At 37.9% G+C, this 17,787-nt stretch overlaps 1 protein-coding gene and 1 long non-coding RNA gene across 2 annotated transcripts in view; one reads left to right on the top strand and one right to left on the bottom strand.

Moving 5' to 3' along the window:
- The window catches only part of LOC136850001 (uncharacterized), a 220,239-nt gene that overhangs the window by 22,942 nt on the left and 179,510 nt on the right, over window positions 1-17,787 (top strand). The gene's annotated exons all lie outside the window — the stretch shown is intronic.
- LOC136850000 (uncharacterized) overlaps window positions 1-17,787 on the bottom strand; it is a 114,328-nt gene that overhangs the window by 41,317 nt on the left and 55,224 nt on the right. Inside the window, exon 2 of the mRNA XM_067123550.1 lies at window positions 5,872-7,033. Coding sequence (XP_066979651.1) covers window positions 5,872-6,860 — 989 coding nt within the window. The 5' untranslated portion in view covers window positions 6,861-7,033. The remainder of the gene's footprint in view (window positions 1-5,871; window positions 7,034-17,787) is intronic.

The raw sequence follows: 17,787 nt of genomic DNA, 5'->3' as shown, positions 1-17,787 counted from the left end.
AGAGAGAGAGAGAGAGAGAGAGAGAGAGAGAGAGAGGCGGTTAGTTTTTGCAGCACCTGGAAGAGAAGGAAGAAGCATCTTTTTAAGGGCAACTCCATTATTACCTTGTAGACACTGAGGCGCTTCTTCATCCGGTCACTTGCGGCCTTTGGGCTATATCAGCCCCCAGTCCCCCTTCCCCCCAAGCACCACCAACCCCTGGGGCACGCTCCCTCTTCCTGCCGTCGAGTCATTGTTCATTAGACCTGTCAGAGGACTTGGGCATATTTCCAGTATTGTAGGATTCCAGAGATATTTCCAGAATTCCGGAGAAATATATATTTTTAGTGTTTCAGGGTTTTATGTATATATATATATGTTTTATATATATATATATATATATATATATATATATATATATATATATATATATATATATATATATATATATATATATATATATTTCTGTTAAATATATATCAAATACATGACTATGAAATATTTTCTGTTAAAACAGAATTCCATCAAATATATCAAGGAGCCCATAAAATCAGGCAAAATGAGGAAATTAACAGCTACATTTCAGAGATCAAACTGTCTCTCTCCTCAGGCAAATAGTGCCTGAGGGAGAGACAGTTTTATATCTCTGAAATATAGCATGTTTATATGCACAATTTATATACATTTTTATATGTTTATATATATATTTGATATACATGTTTATATGCATATATTTATATACATATATATGTATGTTTATATATATACAGTATATACAGTATATATATATATTAATTATATCATTTAAGACATTTCAATTTTTTTTTTGAGGTGATGGAGCTATTTCTGTTCTTTAACGATTCCCGAGGTATTCGTAGTATTTTAGAATTTCGGAGATATTTCCAGTAATTTTTTTTTCCATCCATAATGATTGTGGAATCCATTCTACCCGCGGTTCAGTTTTTACATTCTCCGGCGTCTGCTTTATTAATAGATACATCTCGCTTGTAGTCTCCAGTGTCTGTTTGCTGATGTGAATGTCTGTTAGTTCATCTGTCTGTTGCAGTTATCTTGAAGTTATGGGTTGAATTTATTGAGATGAATTTATTAAGATGTTATGTGTGGACGGTCTGTAGAGTCAGAGTTGTTTTAATTTTTAGATGGTGATGGTGATGGTGATGATTATGAGATGATTATTATTATTACTATCATTATTATTATCATTACTACTCTTCTGTGAAGTTAGATGCTATATAGGTAGTTTTTTTTTTTAGCGTACATAGGTGGTAGAATGGTAGTACAGTGTAGGTTAAAGATTATTTTTAACGGTGAGTAAATAACCAAGCCGTAAGGACAAGACCCTGTTGCATGAACTCATATAGGATATATATATATATATATATATATATATATATATATATATATATATATATATTTTATCTATTTATTTATTATATACGCACATATATAGGCTATGTATATTTATATAAATATATATATATGTATATAGGCTACGTGTGTGTGTATGTATGTATGTTTGTATGTATGTAATCTTGTTACATTGGCTGCCAAAAGGAGTAGGCTACAGGAGATGAATTTCAGTTGATATTCATTTTATATTCTTTGTATCAGTCAGTTTTTTACCATTATGTGATATGCAGTGATTAAATAAAAAAAGTTGAATGGCACGATAGGCTAGGATAGTATATGAGATGAGTAAGATATCGTAGGGATATTCGATAATGGTTATGAAGTGTTTTAGGACAGTTGAAGGTTGAAGATAAATTTATCTCTTGTAGATATTCCTTAAAAGAAAAGCGATCATAAGATTTAGTTTTCTGAACAGTAGAAATTAAGGATATCGCTTTTTTTTTTTTTGGTCAAAATTCGCAATATATTTGAAGTTCAATTATACAATCATACAATCAAGAACAGTGTCTCCACGGAAAAATTCATGTGACCCGTTGACAGATCCAGTAACGCAGCCTTACGAAAGCTTAAGTATAATGAACTTTGTCATCTACCTTTGGTATTTGATACACATCAATCCATTAGCTTTGTAAGTATTATGAGATGGATGGCTTCCTTTATATCATGACGCGTGATTGTAGTGTATGGCTTTTGTTTTGTAATGTACTGATTTTTGTTTTATAGTCTACTGACTTTTGTTTTGTAGTCTAGTCCACTGACGTGCACACGCAAAGACTTGATCCTGATTGTATGGCGGTAGTTATTACTCGGATCTTGAATAACTTTTATCGAATCTGAGTTTTATACATAAAATTCAGTACAATTGAATATTTAGTTAATTATTACAGGTTTCTTTAATAACTTTTCATTGAATTCATACAATCATACAGACACTTGAATATTTAAGTTTGGCGACTGTCAGCGCGGAACAGTTTATCTTAAACTATCGCGACCATTGTTTATATTTATACTTTTTCAGATGGACGTTCGGCATTAGTCGAAACATAAGAGTGTGAAGAATATAGTAAATGAAATGAGATCTGATTTTTTTCAACATTAATCAGTGTTTCGACCCTTCCAGTGATGTTTCTGTTTTGAAGAAGTTACCGAAGTATTTTGAGGTATGTAAAGACACTGAGAATGAAATTGTTAATCTAAATTTGTTTTAGTAAGAGTCATGTGTATGACTGGAGGGAGATAAATTTTTACCCAAGAATAGGAAAATTCGTGAACAAAAGTTAGGTTTGCGCAAGCGGGATGTTCATTTTTAATTTATAGTCAAATATCTGAAAAATTCCTGTTAAGGTTATGCTTGTGTGTGTGTGTGTGTGAGAGAGAGAGAGAGAGAGAGAGAGAGAGAGAGAGAGAGAGAGAGAGAGAGAGAGAGAGAGAGAGAGAGCGCATATTATATTCAAGAATCAGCGTAATTCTGTCTTTAAACATAACACATTTTCCAAGATCAGAATCAAGTAAAATTACCAAAAACTGAGAATCAACGCACCCCAAACCGGTCCCACGCACCGATAAATTGACTGATTGATTCCAGCAAACTGTCGTCGCAACTGTGGTCCTCAACGGGCCAGGAATGGATCATAATGAGATCCTAAAACAAGCTGTCCCGTAGGGGGTTAGTGCCGTCAGTGCACCTCATGCGTTACTCTGTAGGCATTACTTAAGGTTCTCTGCAGCGTCCTTCTGGCCTCTAGCTGCAACCCCTTTCATTCCTTTTACTGTACCTCCTTTCATACTCCCTTTCTTCCATCTTACTTTCCACTCTCTGCTAACAATAGATTCATAGTGAAACTGCCAGGTTTTCCTCCTGTTACACCTTTCAGACCTTTTACTGTCGATTTCCGTTTCAGCGCTGAATGACCTCATAGGTCCCAGCGCTTGGCTTTTGTCCTAAATTCTCTATTCTGTTCTATCCTTAAATAAGCAGAGTAAGAGTAATCAAGTACAATCGCCGTGGAATACGCAGGATGCGTTCAGCCAGTCGGGTTTTACTCATTTTTATCTCCCCTCAAAAAAAAAAAAAAAAAAAAAAAAAAAAAAAGGTAGCTATTATGATGTAGTTCCATGTGTCCATTGGTGGCTTCCGCGTTCAGGCGTACAGTTGGATTCACCCTCCGCAGGATTATAGTTACGAACGCTTCGGTAATCTTATTACTGTGTAGATATAACGTACGAAAACTTCGTTTGCGTTTATATGATCGCTGTTAGTTCTGAAAAGCTTTAAATGATACAACTTTATTTCTTCAGAGGGCGAGAAAAAAAAAAAACAACGAAATAAACAAGTTTAAACGAATTAATGGTCTTGTCACTTGTCGAATAGGTTTGGTTTGAATAGCTTTTTTTTTATATATGCACATCAACCGTTGCTAATTCGACTCATCGAGCATTTTATTATTCGACAGCAGATACCGAATGAGCTGCGGTTGTCTTCGTACAGCCGTTCAGTCTCTCTCTCTCTCTCTCTCTCTCTCTCTCTCCTACCTGCGTACCTGGTGGCGGGGTTAATAATTGGGGTGACTGAGGTTTCTGGGTTACCTGCCACACGCATAAAAAAGGAAAACATTCCCCTACAGGAGAATGCTGGCAGGAGCGTCTTCGTCTAGACATTCCACAGAGTAGATGGGCGCCCTAAAGTGGCGTGGTCCTTTGAAAGCCTCTTCTGAAACCCCAGTTTCCCTTTACGAAACTTAATGTACTTACTTTTAGGGCCCAATTACGTATTATGATTTAAAATCTAAAACTGCCCTCCACTCCAGAAACCAGGTTTACATATAGAAAAACCTTCTTTAACTGAGAAGCCCCATTTTCTTTTTGGAAATTCCATAGTCCTCCTTCGAAAACTCCATTTATCTCATATAAAAACCTTACTTAACTGGGAGCCCTATTTTCTTTTTGGAAATTCCATATTCCTCCTTCGAAAACCCCATTTACCCCATATAAAAACCTTATTTAACTGAGAAGCCCTATTTTCTTTTTGTAAATTCCACATTCCTTCTTCGAAAACTTCATTTACCTCATATAAAAACCTAACTCAATTGAGGAGCCTTATTTTCTTTTCAAAAACTCCATTTTTCTCCTGCGAAAACTCCATTTACCTCTCCGGAATATTGCCCTGCATTCCACCAGGTGGAAAACGAGCCTTTCAACAACTTCGGCAGGTAAAAACTTTACGAACGCGAGATTCCTTTCTCTTGACACGTAGGGTATACTACAGCCTTCTTACGCGTCTTTGTTGCGTCACTTCTTTTTAAAATCATAGTGGAGCCCGTTGTGTGGGTCTCTTGAAGGCATTGCCTGTGTAGTGGCGGTTAAGGCGTATGGTAAATAACCTGAATATTACGCGTTGCGCCAGATCAGAGCGGCTTAGAGATGCCCTGGTGCTCTTTTTCGAAGGGTCTCTAGCCTGGATCAGAGTAAGGTGTGCGTTGCCAGTCTATTTAGAGATATTCATTTTGGTAACTTCTTGATTCTTGGTAACCATACAGTCATACAGTTAATTCTGTGGCGTTTACAAATACTGTAATTTCTTATCCGTTGGATTGCAAGTGAAATGTGCTTATGATATTTATAATAAGTTAGTTATTCTCCACTATTAGTAATTTTCTTATTGTTTGACATTGGCATTCAAGGAAAGTCTTTGTTAAGGTTATATTACGGTATCATTTTTTATCCAGAATTTTTCCTGTTCAGTTATATTTCATGTCGATTACACACAAGGAATGCTTACACACACACGTATATATATATATATATATATATATATATATATATATATATATATATATATATATATATATATAATCTTTTTTTTCACCTTATGACCCGTTTCTTTTTACATTCGAATTCGTTTCGACGTGATTTATTGTTAGTTAGGACCTTTCAAAAGTTTGTACACAGTTTTCAAGTTACTTTCCTCACTTCGTTAATTCGTGTTTACTTATCAGCCAAATTTTGCTCTTGTATCTCTGCCTCTGCGGCCACTTCTGAATAATACACTGGGCGCATCGGTACTTCTTTTTATTTAGGACCACTGTTAACATAAGGTAAAACTAGTACCGTGTGGAAATGATTTTGCTGCCAAGTTAAAAGTAAAATTACGAATGATTTTGCACCACGATAAAATTAACACCTTGTAAAGGCTTCTGCGCACCAACATAAAGGTATAACGCCACAAAACAGTTTTGCCCACCCTAAATAGAAGTAGGCTAATATGAAAGCGATATTGCAAGAAGATGAGATTAACACTAATGGAAAAGATGGTGCACAGAGGATGCACACAGGAATCAAAATACTACTTCTGAGACAATTTGGCATCTAGATGAAAGTAACACACTGATATAAAACTTAACACTTTGGTCATTATTTCGTCCCCAAACGAAAGCACCAGCACAGCAGTGATCCAGGACCTACCTTTCCTCCCCATTGGGAGATTTGGCGAGTTTGATGGCGAATATGAACTGGGCCGCGCATATGAGGAGACAGCTGAGGTCAAGGGAGAGCGTGAGGGCCGCGAGGGCGAGGGTGACCTCCTGCACGCTGTCCGCATCGGGCTCGAGGGGCGTGAGCTCCACCAGGAAGGTGAGGGCCAGGAGGGCGAGCAGCAGGGAGATGAGGCACAGCAGGCCCAGGGACGTGAGGGCGCCCCTGGTGCCCGTCGAGCGGGTGAGGGTGATGAATCGCGGGAGGAGGCCCGCCGACCGCTTGCTTGCTTTGGAGATGTCCAGCACGGGCTGTATGGGCGACAGGTGCGAGATATGGGACAGGTCTGTGAGGTGGGAGTGGTCGCGGGACTGGTCCAGGAGACCCGTGGTGCGGGTGACCGTGGTCGTGCCCGGGCTGACCGAGCCGCTGTTCCCGCCAACCGAGTGCTTGGAGGAGGAGAGCGAGCTCATGTTGAGCGCTGGGTGATGGCGGCCTCCCGCCGCGCCGTTCACCTTGACACTGAGGGTGGTAGGCGGGGTGGTCGGGTGATGGTGATGGTGGTGGAGGTGGTGGTGGTTGAGGTTGTTGGAGTGGTGGGGGTGGTGGTTGTTGCCAGAAGAAGAGGAGGAGGAGCCTGTGTTGCTGGTGTTGGCTGCAGCGGCGGCGGCGGCGGCGGAGGAGGAGGAGGAGGGGCTGTTGGGGTGGTGGTGGTGGTGGTGGTGATGGAGGTGGGGGAGGGTGGCTGTGGAGGGTATATGGGCTGAGGTGCCCAGTCCCCCAACCAGGGAGCTCCTTCCATCGAGGGTATTGTCAGTGCCATGGGCGTTTGGGATTCCTCCTCCACCTCCCCCTCCCCCGCCTCCTCCTCCTCCACCTCCCCCTCCTCCTCCTCCGGCACTAGCAGCAGCGGCAGCCTGTCTTCCAGCCACAGTGAGCATGTGTTTGAGCATAGAACCGTCCCTAGGGCCTGGGGGCATTAGAGGCGGGGGCGTAGGCGCTGGCGAGGGTTTGGGCACTGTTTCACCATACCGTGGGCGCCGCCCTCGCCTCGGACGGCGGGGTGGCAGCTTGATGGGCGGTGCCTCAAAACAAGACCACTCCCCTTGTCATTCTTCGCGGGGTCGGAGGGGGAACGCCTGCGGTCTTACTCCTGCAATGGAAAGAAAAAGAAAAAAGTTAAGCATTAGAAAAATAAGGTCAGGACATTTCACAACGGAAGTTAATACGAGGGGCTATTAAGGTCTCTGAATGCCCCAAAGGTCAAGGGATTTTAGCTTATCCCAAATATGAAAACAAATTACATTTGAGTATTGAATGATATCCCAGAGACTACTTTTGAATTTTGCCCCTTCACTCTACTTATTAGTTTGACCCATTTATTTGACCATATCTCAGCAACTTCATGAACAAAATGTGCCTTTTTTTTAGCCTGACTCTTTTATTTGACCTCATTTCAAAGAAAAATTACGATTTAGTCCCTCCTCCACTTCTCAACTGTACCCCTTTATTTGACCTTTTACTTCTTCTCAACTGTACCCCTTTATTTGACCTTTTACTTCTTCTCAACTGTACCCCTTTATTTGACCTTTTACTTCTTCTCAACTGTACCCCTTTATTTGACCCTTTAATTCTTCTCAACTGTACCCCTTTATTTGACCTTTTACTTCTTCTCAACTGTACCCCTTTATTTGACCCTTTAATTCTTCTCAACTGTACCCCTTTATTTGACCTTTTACTTCTTCTCAACTGTACCCTTTATTTGACCTTTTACTTCTTCTCAACTGTACCCTTTATTTGACCTTTTAATTCTTCTCAACTGTACCCCTTTATTTGACCTTTTAATTCTTCTCAACTGTACCCCTTTATTTGACCTTTTCACATCTTAACTAAGCATTCTTTCTGTTCTTCCCATTTTTCTTGTCTTGGTTCGGTTTATTCCTTTCCAAAAGGATTATTTTGATAATTTATAAGGCTTCAGGCTTAGAACATACACGGGCTTCATATGTAAGTGTATCTTGAGCTTATTCAAATAGGATATGTCTTCCGCCTGTTGTAACGGTACACTTTATAGAGGGGACAGTCAGCTTGTGTTTATAATTGTAGTAGTATTTTAGAACTTGCATGCATAAGATTTTGGGCAAGGGCGAAGGTTCAGTATCAGCCAAAGACATTAAAGGTTCCTACTAGTATAGAGAACCATATTCTGTATGATCTAATTGTTTAGTGTAAAATTGGTACCTCATGCGAATATAATAAAGTTGCAGTTTTTTCACTCATGAATGAAGTTTACGTGTTCCCGTCACGTATTTGTTACGGGAAGAATCTTACTTTTTTTTACGCTCCAGTTTATCGATTGCGAATTACAGCATTTTTTGGCTTGTCACCTCTGCAAACTGTCACAGGCACAAAATATATACAAAATACACACACGCAAACACTCATGTGTTCAATTCTACACACACGATGTGATTATCTTTGTTCTCCATTTCTGGGTTAATCCTTTTTCTGTTTTCTCACTTCATATTTAAGGGCATATTATTTTGTGGATGCTTGCTTTGTTACCTCCTGTTAGCCTTTTTTCAAGTAAATGTTAGCATATTTGTGTAGGCCTAATAGTGAGAAGGCCTACAAAGTTCGCAAACTTCCGCCGAGGCAGTGCCACTCCAAGCCTCAAAAGGTCCCATCTCCGAAGTAAAGTTCCTAACTCTTTTCAGAGTGTAAGCATTCGTTGCCAGTCACGACGCCCCCATGGGTAAAATTTTCCCAAGATTTTATAAATAACTTTTTGCATATCAGACAGACAAACAAACGGCAAAAGTCATAATAACCTTTCTATAACTGTTTTTGTCCTTGGATTAAGAATGTAATAGAATGCAAAAATCATAATAACTTTTCCATAACTGTTTTTGTCTTTGGATTAAGAATGTGATAGAACGCAGGACCTGTTTTTGTAGTTATTAAAGGTACAGGTGTTTATCCATAATGAGGGGAAAAAAGTGAATACCTTTGTGAAATTTAAGAAACCAGTGTCGAAGAAGTGAAGCACTGCAAACAGCAGTGAGTCACAGTGACCTCGGAACCCATGGGGTTAACTCTGTAAAGTCCGAAAAATATTCGACTGTTATATGAAGCCTGAAGACTGTTCTTTCAGTAGATTTCATTCTCATTTTGTTTGTGTGTGTGTGTGTGTGTGTGTGTGTGTGTGTGTGTGTGTATGTGAGAGAGAGAGAGAGAGAGAGAGAGAGAGAGAGAGAGAGAGAGAGAGACTATTTATAGTATCGATCTTATCGCGTTTAATCCGAGAGGAAGTATGGCTTCCAAAGGATTCTAGCCTCCTGGTCTTATTCGTAACCCAAGTCCGCGAAAGGGGGCTTGTGCCTATCAAATTTAAAGGAGTAACTATAATTCAGGATTAGTGTCAAGAAGCAGCTGAGTTCGGGGCCAAGGTTCAGGCCGAGTCGAGATCGAATGTTCAAACAGAATGATAAAACAGACGAGAAAAGGAGTCGTCAGTCTTAGATTGAAAAGCATGACGCTGCTTTGAGGAGGTTCACTACAGAAATATTAGTTGTTGGGGTAGTTCAACTTTCTTGCCCTCGAGTAACCCCTGCGGTAATCGGGGACCCCCCTTGGTTAACAAGGTACACCCCGAATTAGCTAAATGAATTCAAATCCCCCCCCCCTGCCTCTGGGAGTTCATGTGACATTGCTTATATGTTAGTTTTAGAGGAAGACCAATTGACTGTGACATGACACTACAATTTTGGTTGGTGTTTACTCTGGAATCAGTTGGTCTGCAGTTTAGAAATGAAGAAAAAGTTGGAATTAAGGTGCCACTGGAACAGTTCTCTAATAACATTGTGGATTATGATTATAACTCAAGTAGTAGTTAGTGTTGAATAATACTTGGTTGAATTGTAATGCACAATATTGTCATCAAACAGCTGATTTATATTTTGACGGGGATCAACAATGTTGATATATTGTCGCTTATGAAAGTGTTGAAGGTAATTCTTTGATAACTTTTTTTTTCTTTAACTCGGTTAAAATTATATTTGCAAGATATTGACCACAAGGTATGTTCCACTTTAATGGTATTTCCATAATAATAATAATATAATAATAGTAATAATATGAGATATTGAAGTGTGTTATCTCTTCTTCTAAAGGCATACATGATTTGATTTGCAATTAAATAGTTTTCATATCAGATTGAGTTATATAATTTTCATGTTTCATTACACTGATCTTCACTTTAGGTTACACAGGTTTTTATTTATATTGCATACTCATTATATATACATACATCCATACATACATATATATATATATATATATATATATATATATATATATATATATATATATATATATATATATATATAATATGCAGATATGTATAGAATTCATGTGCATTCAAGCATAGATATATATGCATGTACATTTATATAGACATATAATTTATATGCCAGTTATTTTTATAATGGTTTCCATCGATTACTGCATTTTATGTTACCCAAAATAAATTTGTACTTTCAATCTTTTCAGCTTTGATTACCGGAATGACCAAAGTTCAAAAGTGCAATAAAAGTGCATTTGCAGATTAGGAATACCCGGTTCTAATTGTCCTCATTAGGGCGCATAAATGTATTTTCAATTTGGTTTCTTGGGTGGAGTTTAAAAACAACCAGTAATTATTCAAGTTTTTATCAGTTTATTCTTGAGAATTTTCGGGCTTATCATTACTGCTCTTAATTAGTAAAAGTCTCTCTCTCTCTCTCTCTCTCTCTCTCTCTCTCTCTCTCTCTCTCTCTCTCTCTCTCTCTCTCTCTCTAATATATATATATATATATATATATATATATATATATATATATATATATATATATATATATATATACATATATATATATATATATATATATATATATATATATATATATATATATATATATATATATATATATATATATATATATATATATATATATATATAGATATATAGATATATATATATATATATATATATATATATATATATATATATATATATATATATATATATATATATATATATGTATATATATATATATATGTATATATATATATATATATATATATATATATATATATATATATATATATATATATATATATATATATATATATATATATATATATATATATATATATATACTATATATATATATACTGTATATACACATACATACATACATACATACATACATACACACACGCACACACACACACACAATATGTAAATGGGCATTGCGGTCTTATGAGAAATTACATCCTACATCCAGGTCAAGAAGACCAATGGATCTTAAACAAATGTTCGTAAACTGATCAATATCTGCTTGTAATTCCTTCCTACTTTAACACTTGTTTGTTAAAGTAGGAAGGAATTACTAGTAGAGATTGATCAGTTTAGGAATATTTATTTAAGAGCCATTGGTCCTCTTGACCTGGATGCAAGATGTAATCTGTCGATGAGTGTGTGGAAATTATATATGTTTTTATTATGCCTGGGTAGAGTATGGAACCCACACACACTTTTATTTTGACTGGGTAGTATTGAACCATACATATTTTTGTTATGCCTGGATAGTGTGTGTGAAAACCATACACAAACTTTATTTATGCCTGGGTAGTATGAAACCATACATACTTTTGTTATGCCTGGATATTGTGAAAACCATACACAAACTTTATTTATGCCTGGGGAGTATGGAACCATACGTATGTTTATTATGCCTGGATAGTGTAAGGAAACCATACACAAACTTTTATTATGCCTGGTTAGTATGGAACCATACTTATGTTTATTATGCCTGGATAGTGTATGAAAACAATACACAAATTCTGATTATGCCTAGGTAGCATGGAACCATACATATTTTTATTATGCCAGGATAGTGTGTGAAAACCATACACAAACTTTAATAATGCGTTGGTAGTAAGGAACTATACACATGTTCATTATGCTTGGAGAATGTGTGTAAACCATACACAAACTTTATTTATACCGTAGTAGTGTGGAACCATACACGTTTATTATGCCTGGATAGTGTATGGAAACCATACACAAACTTTTATTATGTATGGTAGTATGGAACCATACATGTTTTTGTTATACCAGGATAGTGTATGGAAACCAAGGCTGTGTAGTGTGAAACCATACACAGGTTTATTGTGCATGGATGAGCGAAGTTAAGTATTTCTTAGTTTAACCAGACCACTGAGCTGATTAACAGCTCTCCTAGGGCTGGCCCGAAGGATTAGATTTATTTGACGTGGCTAAGAACCAATTGGTTACCTAGCAACGGGACCAACAGCTTATTGTGGAATCCGAACCACATTATAGCGAGAAATGAATTTCTATCACCAGAAATAAATTCCTCTTATTCCTCATTGGCCGGTCGGGGATTCGTACTCGCGGCCAGCAGACTGCTAGCTGAGAACGGAACCCACTCCCCTAACGAGGAAGTTGGATGTGTGAAAAACACACATTTTTATTATCCTTAGATAATCTTCGGAAACCATATAAAATTTACTGCGCATGGATACTGGAAACAGCGAGGTGTGCTCTTTTGAACACACAAAAAATCCTATCACGTTGAGGCCTCCACCCTTGTTCGTGTCTATCCTTCCATCTTGGAAGGATAATTCTCATCCACTTGTCTCTCATCTTCCGTCTGTCCCAACTCACCTCCAACCCTGAGGAGAATCCTCTCGCCCTGTCTGCCACACAACATTTCCCAGAATGCAACTCACCCCTTGTCCATTTCCGACGGCTCATTTGCATGCACTGACGCAGCCCAGATCGGCATGCAAACGCACGCGAACAGCGGCGAGAGAGAGAGAGAGAGAGAGAGAGAGAGAGAGAGAGAGAGGATGTTGGATATCCTAAGGGCTTAGGATACCTACCAATTTCTTGTCCTTTTCCCTAATCGTATTCTTTGGATGTTATGCGCTTACTAGCGTTCATCTAATACTCATTGATCTTTAATTCTAATTCTAAACTTTAATATTGTTATGAAAGGATCAGAATACCATATGAACCGCAGCGCGTGGGCTATCCATCACATCATGGCGTCTGTGACGGTGAATAGTCTACGGGTAATAAACTTACATCTAGGCTGTCGTCCTCTTACTTCAGGCCCCTACTAAATTAAGTATGCAGAATAAAGGTACCTTTGGTCTGAGCTTCGTGATGACACGTAACGTCGTCCGCGTCGGAACTTACCGTCTTGACAAACGCATATTCGGCTCGCTAATCATATGCTGTTTTTGACATGGAAACGCAAGCACGCGTCGCTTGCAATGCTGATTTGTTTATTAGTATATAAGATACGTATATGTTTGAGGACACATTCTTTGATTCTTATCATGTGCATATTTATGTTAGGATATTGGGATTTTCAGGTTCTGTGAAGGGGCTGGGAATTGGTAATCCTTCATCTGGTTGCCTTTGCAAATGCATATGATGCGACGGTGCTGTCTATACCTGTCGTCCTTTGAAACGCGATATCTCTGTCCTTTCTTCAAAATGCAGTAACGTCTTAGAATAAAATGATTCCAGTTCTGTTGATGGTATCAATTCCTACCTCTTGTGTGATAAGTTTGTTCGTAGGAATAATACATAGCTTTCGATAAATTGATTTGACTGTATGATATGCAAGGTTAAAAATTTTTTTTTGATGAATGCTTAAACATATGATATTCACATAATATGTATTTACGTGCGCGTGTCATGCTTTTCCATGACTGCCCACTCCTCTTTTGGAATCTGTTTATTGGAGGAAAAAATGCGTAAATCAACAGATAATGATCGGTTAATTAGTGGAAATTGTATACCAACGTCTTGGTGGAAAAACTTTTGTCTACCAAAAATAATTACTAGTTTTATAGAAATATTTGTATGGAAACAGATTATTAACCCGTTATTGATGAAAAAACTGTAAGTTATCTGATTATTAACACATTATTAACCGAAAAATATGCTGACACAAATAATTACTAGTTATCTATAAAAGTCTGTGTATGCAAACTAATTATTAACCCCTAAATGTGAAAAAAGTGTGAAACAGCATTAGATTATTAACCGCTTATAGAGGAAAAATGTTTGTGTACGAGTATGCCAACAGATGATCAACGGAGAAGTGTACACTAACAGATCATTAGCTAGTCTCATTCATGAAAAAAAAACTTTGCAAACAAACAGACTGTTGTGCAACTCCATTCTTCGATACCGTCACGCTATGTCACGCTTTTTTTTTCCCCTCACTAAATAACCGGAACTCGAGGATGGAGTTGAAGCGAACGCCACCAGAGCGTGAAGAGTGGAGATCTTTTCTGATATCCCGAAAGTGTGCGATTGTTCGCGTCCATTCAAACATTTGGGAGTGAATGGTATCATTATTGTTATTGTTCCTGTTTAAAAGGAAAGTCTACATTGGTTTGCTGACCAAATTGATTCAGATTTCAACAGTAGTTTGGAGAGCTTTTTCCGTTTCCCTGATTCATTTATATTATTGTTCTTACTCTAGAATAAAGTAGGCATTGGTTTGTTGTTCATATTTATTCAGATTTTAACAGGCGTTCAGAGAGCTTTTTCAACTGACCTAATCCATGTATAATGGAAAATGAGCAATTTCTCTCGAGTTACCAGCAAAACTGTTGCCTTAATGCATTTTGTTAATGAAAACATTATGGATTTCATTTATTATCATTATGAAAATATACATAATTATTATTATGAAAACATACCTCATTTTTATTATGAAAATATACATTTGAAATTAACCAGCAAGTTGTTAAATTGATTAACAGACTTCCAAAGATTAGGATTGCAGGAACTGAAAAGAGGAAAACAAGAAAAAAAGAATAGTAAAATGCATTTAAAAATAGATGAATAGGATAAAGCCAAGTTACAGGTGGCCTTTGTTGTATACACAAAGGAACTGACTGGTTGATTTCAATAAACCTGTCCAATAACTGAAAGTAATTGTCTCCGGGTGAACGGAAAACAAGTCTCCCATCCGTTTGATTGATCTGAGGCTTCAAGCTTCGCTTAAGCTCCAAGGTTTTATTCAATTACGTTAAGTTAATAAAAGACGTGAGTAAATTCAACATCATGAGTTATATGGGTCTTTTAATAGTTATTGTCCCCTGGAGGGGGTTAGTGCCGCCAGTGCACCTCATGCGGTGCACTGTAGGCATTACTTAAGCTTCTTTGCAGTGTGCCTTCGGCCCCTAGCTGCAACCCCTTTCGTTCCTTTTACTGTACCTCCTTTCATATTCTCTTTCTTCCATCTGACTTTCCACCCTCTCCTAACAGTTGATTCATAGTGCAACTGCGAGGTTTTCCTTCTGTTACACCTTTCAAACCTTTCTACTTTCAATTTCCCTCTCAGCGCTGAATGACCTCATAGGTCCTAGTGCTTGGCCTTTGGCCTAAAATCTGTATTCACCTCAACTCAGTAGTTATTGTCTTCTAATTGGATGTAACCCGCAAAGGGATATGTCGCGTTTAAGATAATCATTTGATATTGCTAATCAGATGATAATCACATTAATATCACGTTAACCAGATTCACTTCAAATTGAGGATTTTTACTTCTTTATCGCTCACAAAGCTAATTAAATCTGAATGTTTTATTCAGATGGAGGTTATATGATATGAAGCAAGTTTTAAATTTTCTAGAAAGGATAACTACCCTCCGAACTGATGCTTAAATAATTTTCACAGCCTATGATTGACATCCCACTGCGTTGCCTTGCATCTTTATCAGTCAGTTTGTTTGCGATTTGCAGCCGCTCTCGTGGTCAACTATACTATGTTCAACTGCTCGTGTATGCATTTGGCTTTTAATAACTCTTAACAAAAGGTTTTATTAAGAATATGTCGAATTTGGATGATGAGGTTAGCCATAAGTCATTGATTGTGCTTGATATGACACGAACTTTTTTCGTAGAATATAGATATCCTGTGTGACCTTATGATTCCATTGAGAATGTGCTACAGGTTAGCTTCATTTGCATAAATGTTGTGTGATGCAGTTCTTCTTGAAGCGTTGTAAATCTTCTTAATCTGTAAGAAGTCTTGCAAATAAAACTGGACTGATCAGTCAGTCTTGTCAGGTGACCTTTGCAGTCGCTTGTCCTTTGGCTGGGTATTCGTAACAGTGTTTACTGTACGTCGTTTTGCTATCCCCAACGACAATGTAATCCGTAGGGGGGTAGTGGCATCAGTGCACCTCACGCAATGCACTGTAGGCATTACTTGAGGTTCTTCACAGCGTCCGCTCGGTCCATTGCTGCAACTCCTTTCATTCCTTTAACTGTAGATCCGTTCATATTCTCTCTCGTCCATCTTACTTTTCACCATCTAACAATAGTTGCTTAGAGCAATTGCGAGGTTTTCCTCCAGTTATGCCTTTGAAATCTTTCTACTCTCTCAGTGCTGAATGACCTAGTAGGTCCCAGCGCTTAGCCATCGGCATCAGCTTTATATTCCATTCCAGCATAAGGATTCGCTGTTTTATTAAAACCAGAAAAACGAAATGCAGTAGATCTGTTGGTAATAAGCGTCAAGGTCTGAACAATATAAAAATTGTCCCAACTTCCACTCGTTACGTTTTGCTGCTTCCTGCTCCTGTTAACTGCCAGTTTCAGCTTCATCCTAACATTTTCTCCGGTAGAGATTGATATTCTGATACTGCTTTTAGAAGTTAATTTTTTTTTATTATAGGTTTGTTGGTCTTTGATGGGAATTTTATCAGCGAGGGAATCCTAGAGGAGGTGGCTTATGTGCGAATGGAGACGATGCTTGGTTTCCTTTATTTCTTGTGCCAGAAATTCATTTCTCGTTATACTGTGGTTCGGATTCCAAAGCTGTAGATCCGTTGCTAGGCCACGTAAAATAGATCTAATCCGTCGGGCCAATGGAAAGCTGTTAATCAGCTCAGTGGTCTAGTTAAACTATGGTACACTTTTCCCTTTGTGACAAAGGTCTTGCTTGACCTACTATTTAAGGGACAGTTGGTTTTCATATGAAGAAGGAGTTTTTAGCTTATATTATTGAGGTTATGACGGATAATCATGAGGGCTGGGATGGAATTCCTTAACTTATAGTTACTCATATTTAAACTGTTTACATTTTTTAGTTTTCTGTAAAACTATTGTGCCGGCTTTGTCTGTCCGTCCGCACTTTTACTGTCCGCCCTCAGATCTTAAAAACTACAGAGGCTAGAGGGCTGCAAATTGGTATGTTGATTATCTACCCTCCAGTCATCAAACATACCAAATTGCAGCCCTCTAGCCTCAGTACTTTTGATTCTATTCAAGGTTAAAGTTAGCCATACCCTCTGGCAACGATATAGGACAGGCCACCACCGGAACTTTGTTAAATTTTCATGGGTCGCGGCTCATACAGCACTATACCAAGGCTACCGAAAGATAGATCTATTTTCGGTGGCCTTGGTTATACGCTGTACAGAAAACTCGATTGCGCCGAACGAACTTCGGTGCATTTTGTACTCGTTTTACCAAGGTATTAATTTATAACATTGGTTGTTTGTCTTATAGGAATCAGAATGTCTTCATGTTTTAGGAGGAGTTTAATGGCACAAGTATCTCTCATTCATTGTATCTCTTTTAGGAGAGCAAAAAATTTGTAAGTCTTTGTGTATTAAGTGCAGGTGGCTTAAGTATTCGAGTCTCCGTGTATCACAGTGCTTCTCATCATCCGCCTCTCTTGAATGCGGGGGAAAAAAAGGTCCATTAAACTCAGGTCTTCATGTATTTTAGAATTAAAATCGTATCTCTTATCTGTCGTTTCTCTCTTTGGGAGTGTTTTGGTAGCGCCATTATTTGCTCGAT

The sequence above is a fragment of the Macrobrachium rosenbergii genome, chromosome 21 (assembly GCF_040412425.1).
Source record: "Macrobrachium rosenbergii isolate ZJJX-2024 chromosome 21, ASM4041242v1, whole genome shotgun sequence".
In the NCBI taxonomy this organism is placed as follows: Eukaryota; Metazoa; Arthropoda; class Malacostraca; order Decapoda; family Palaemonidae; genus Macrobrachium; species Macrobrachium rosenbergii.
Note: the sequence above shows the minus strand (reverse complement) of the source record. Positions and strands in the feature narration are given on the sequence as shown.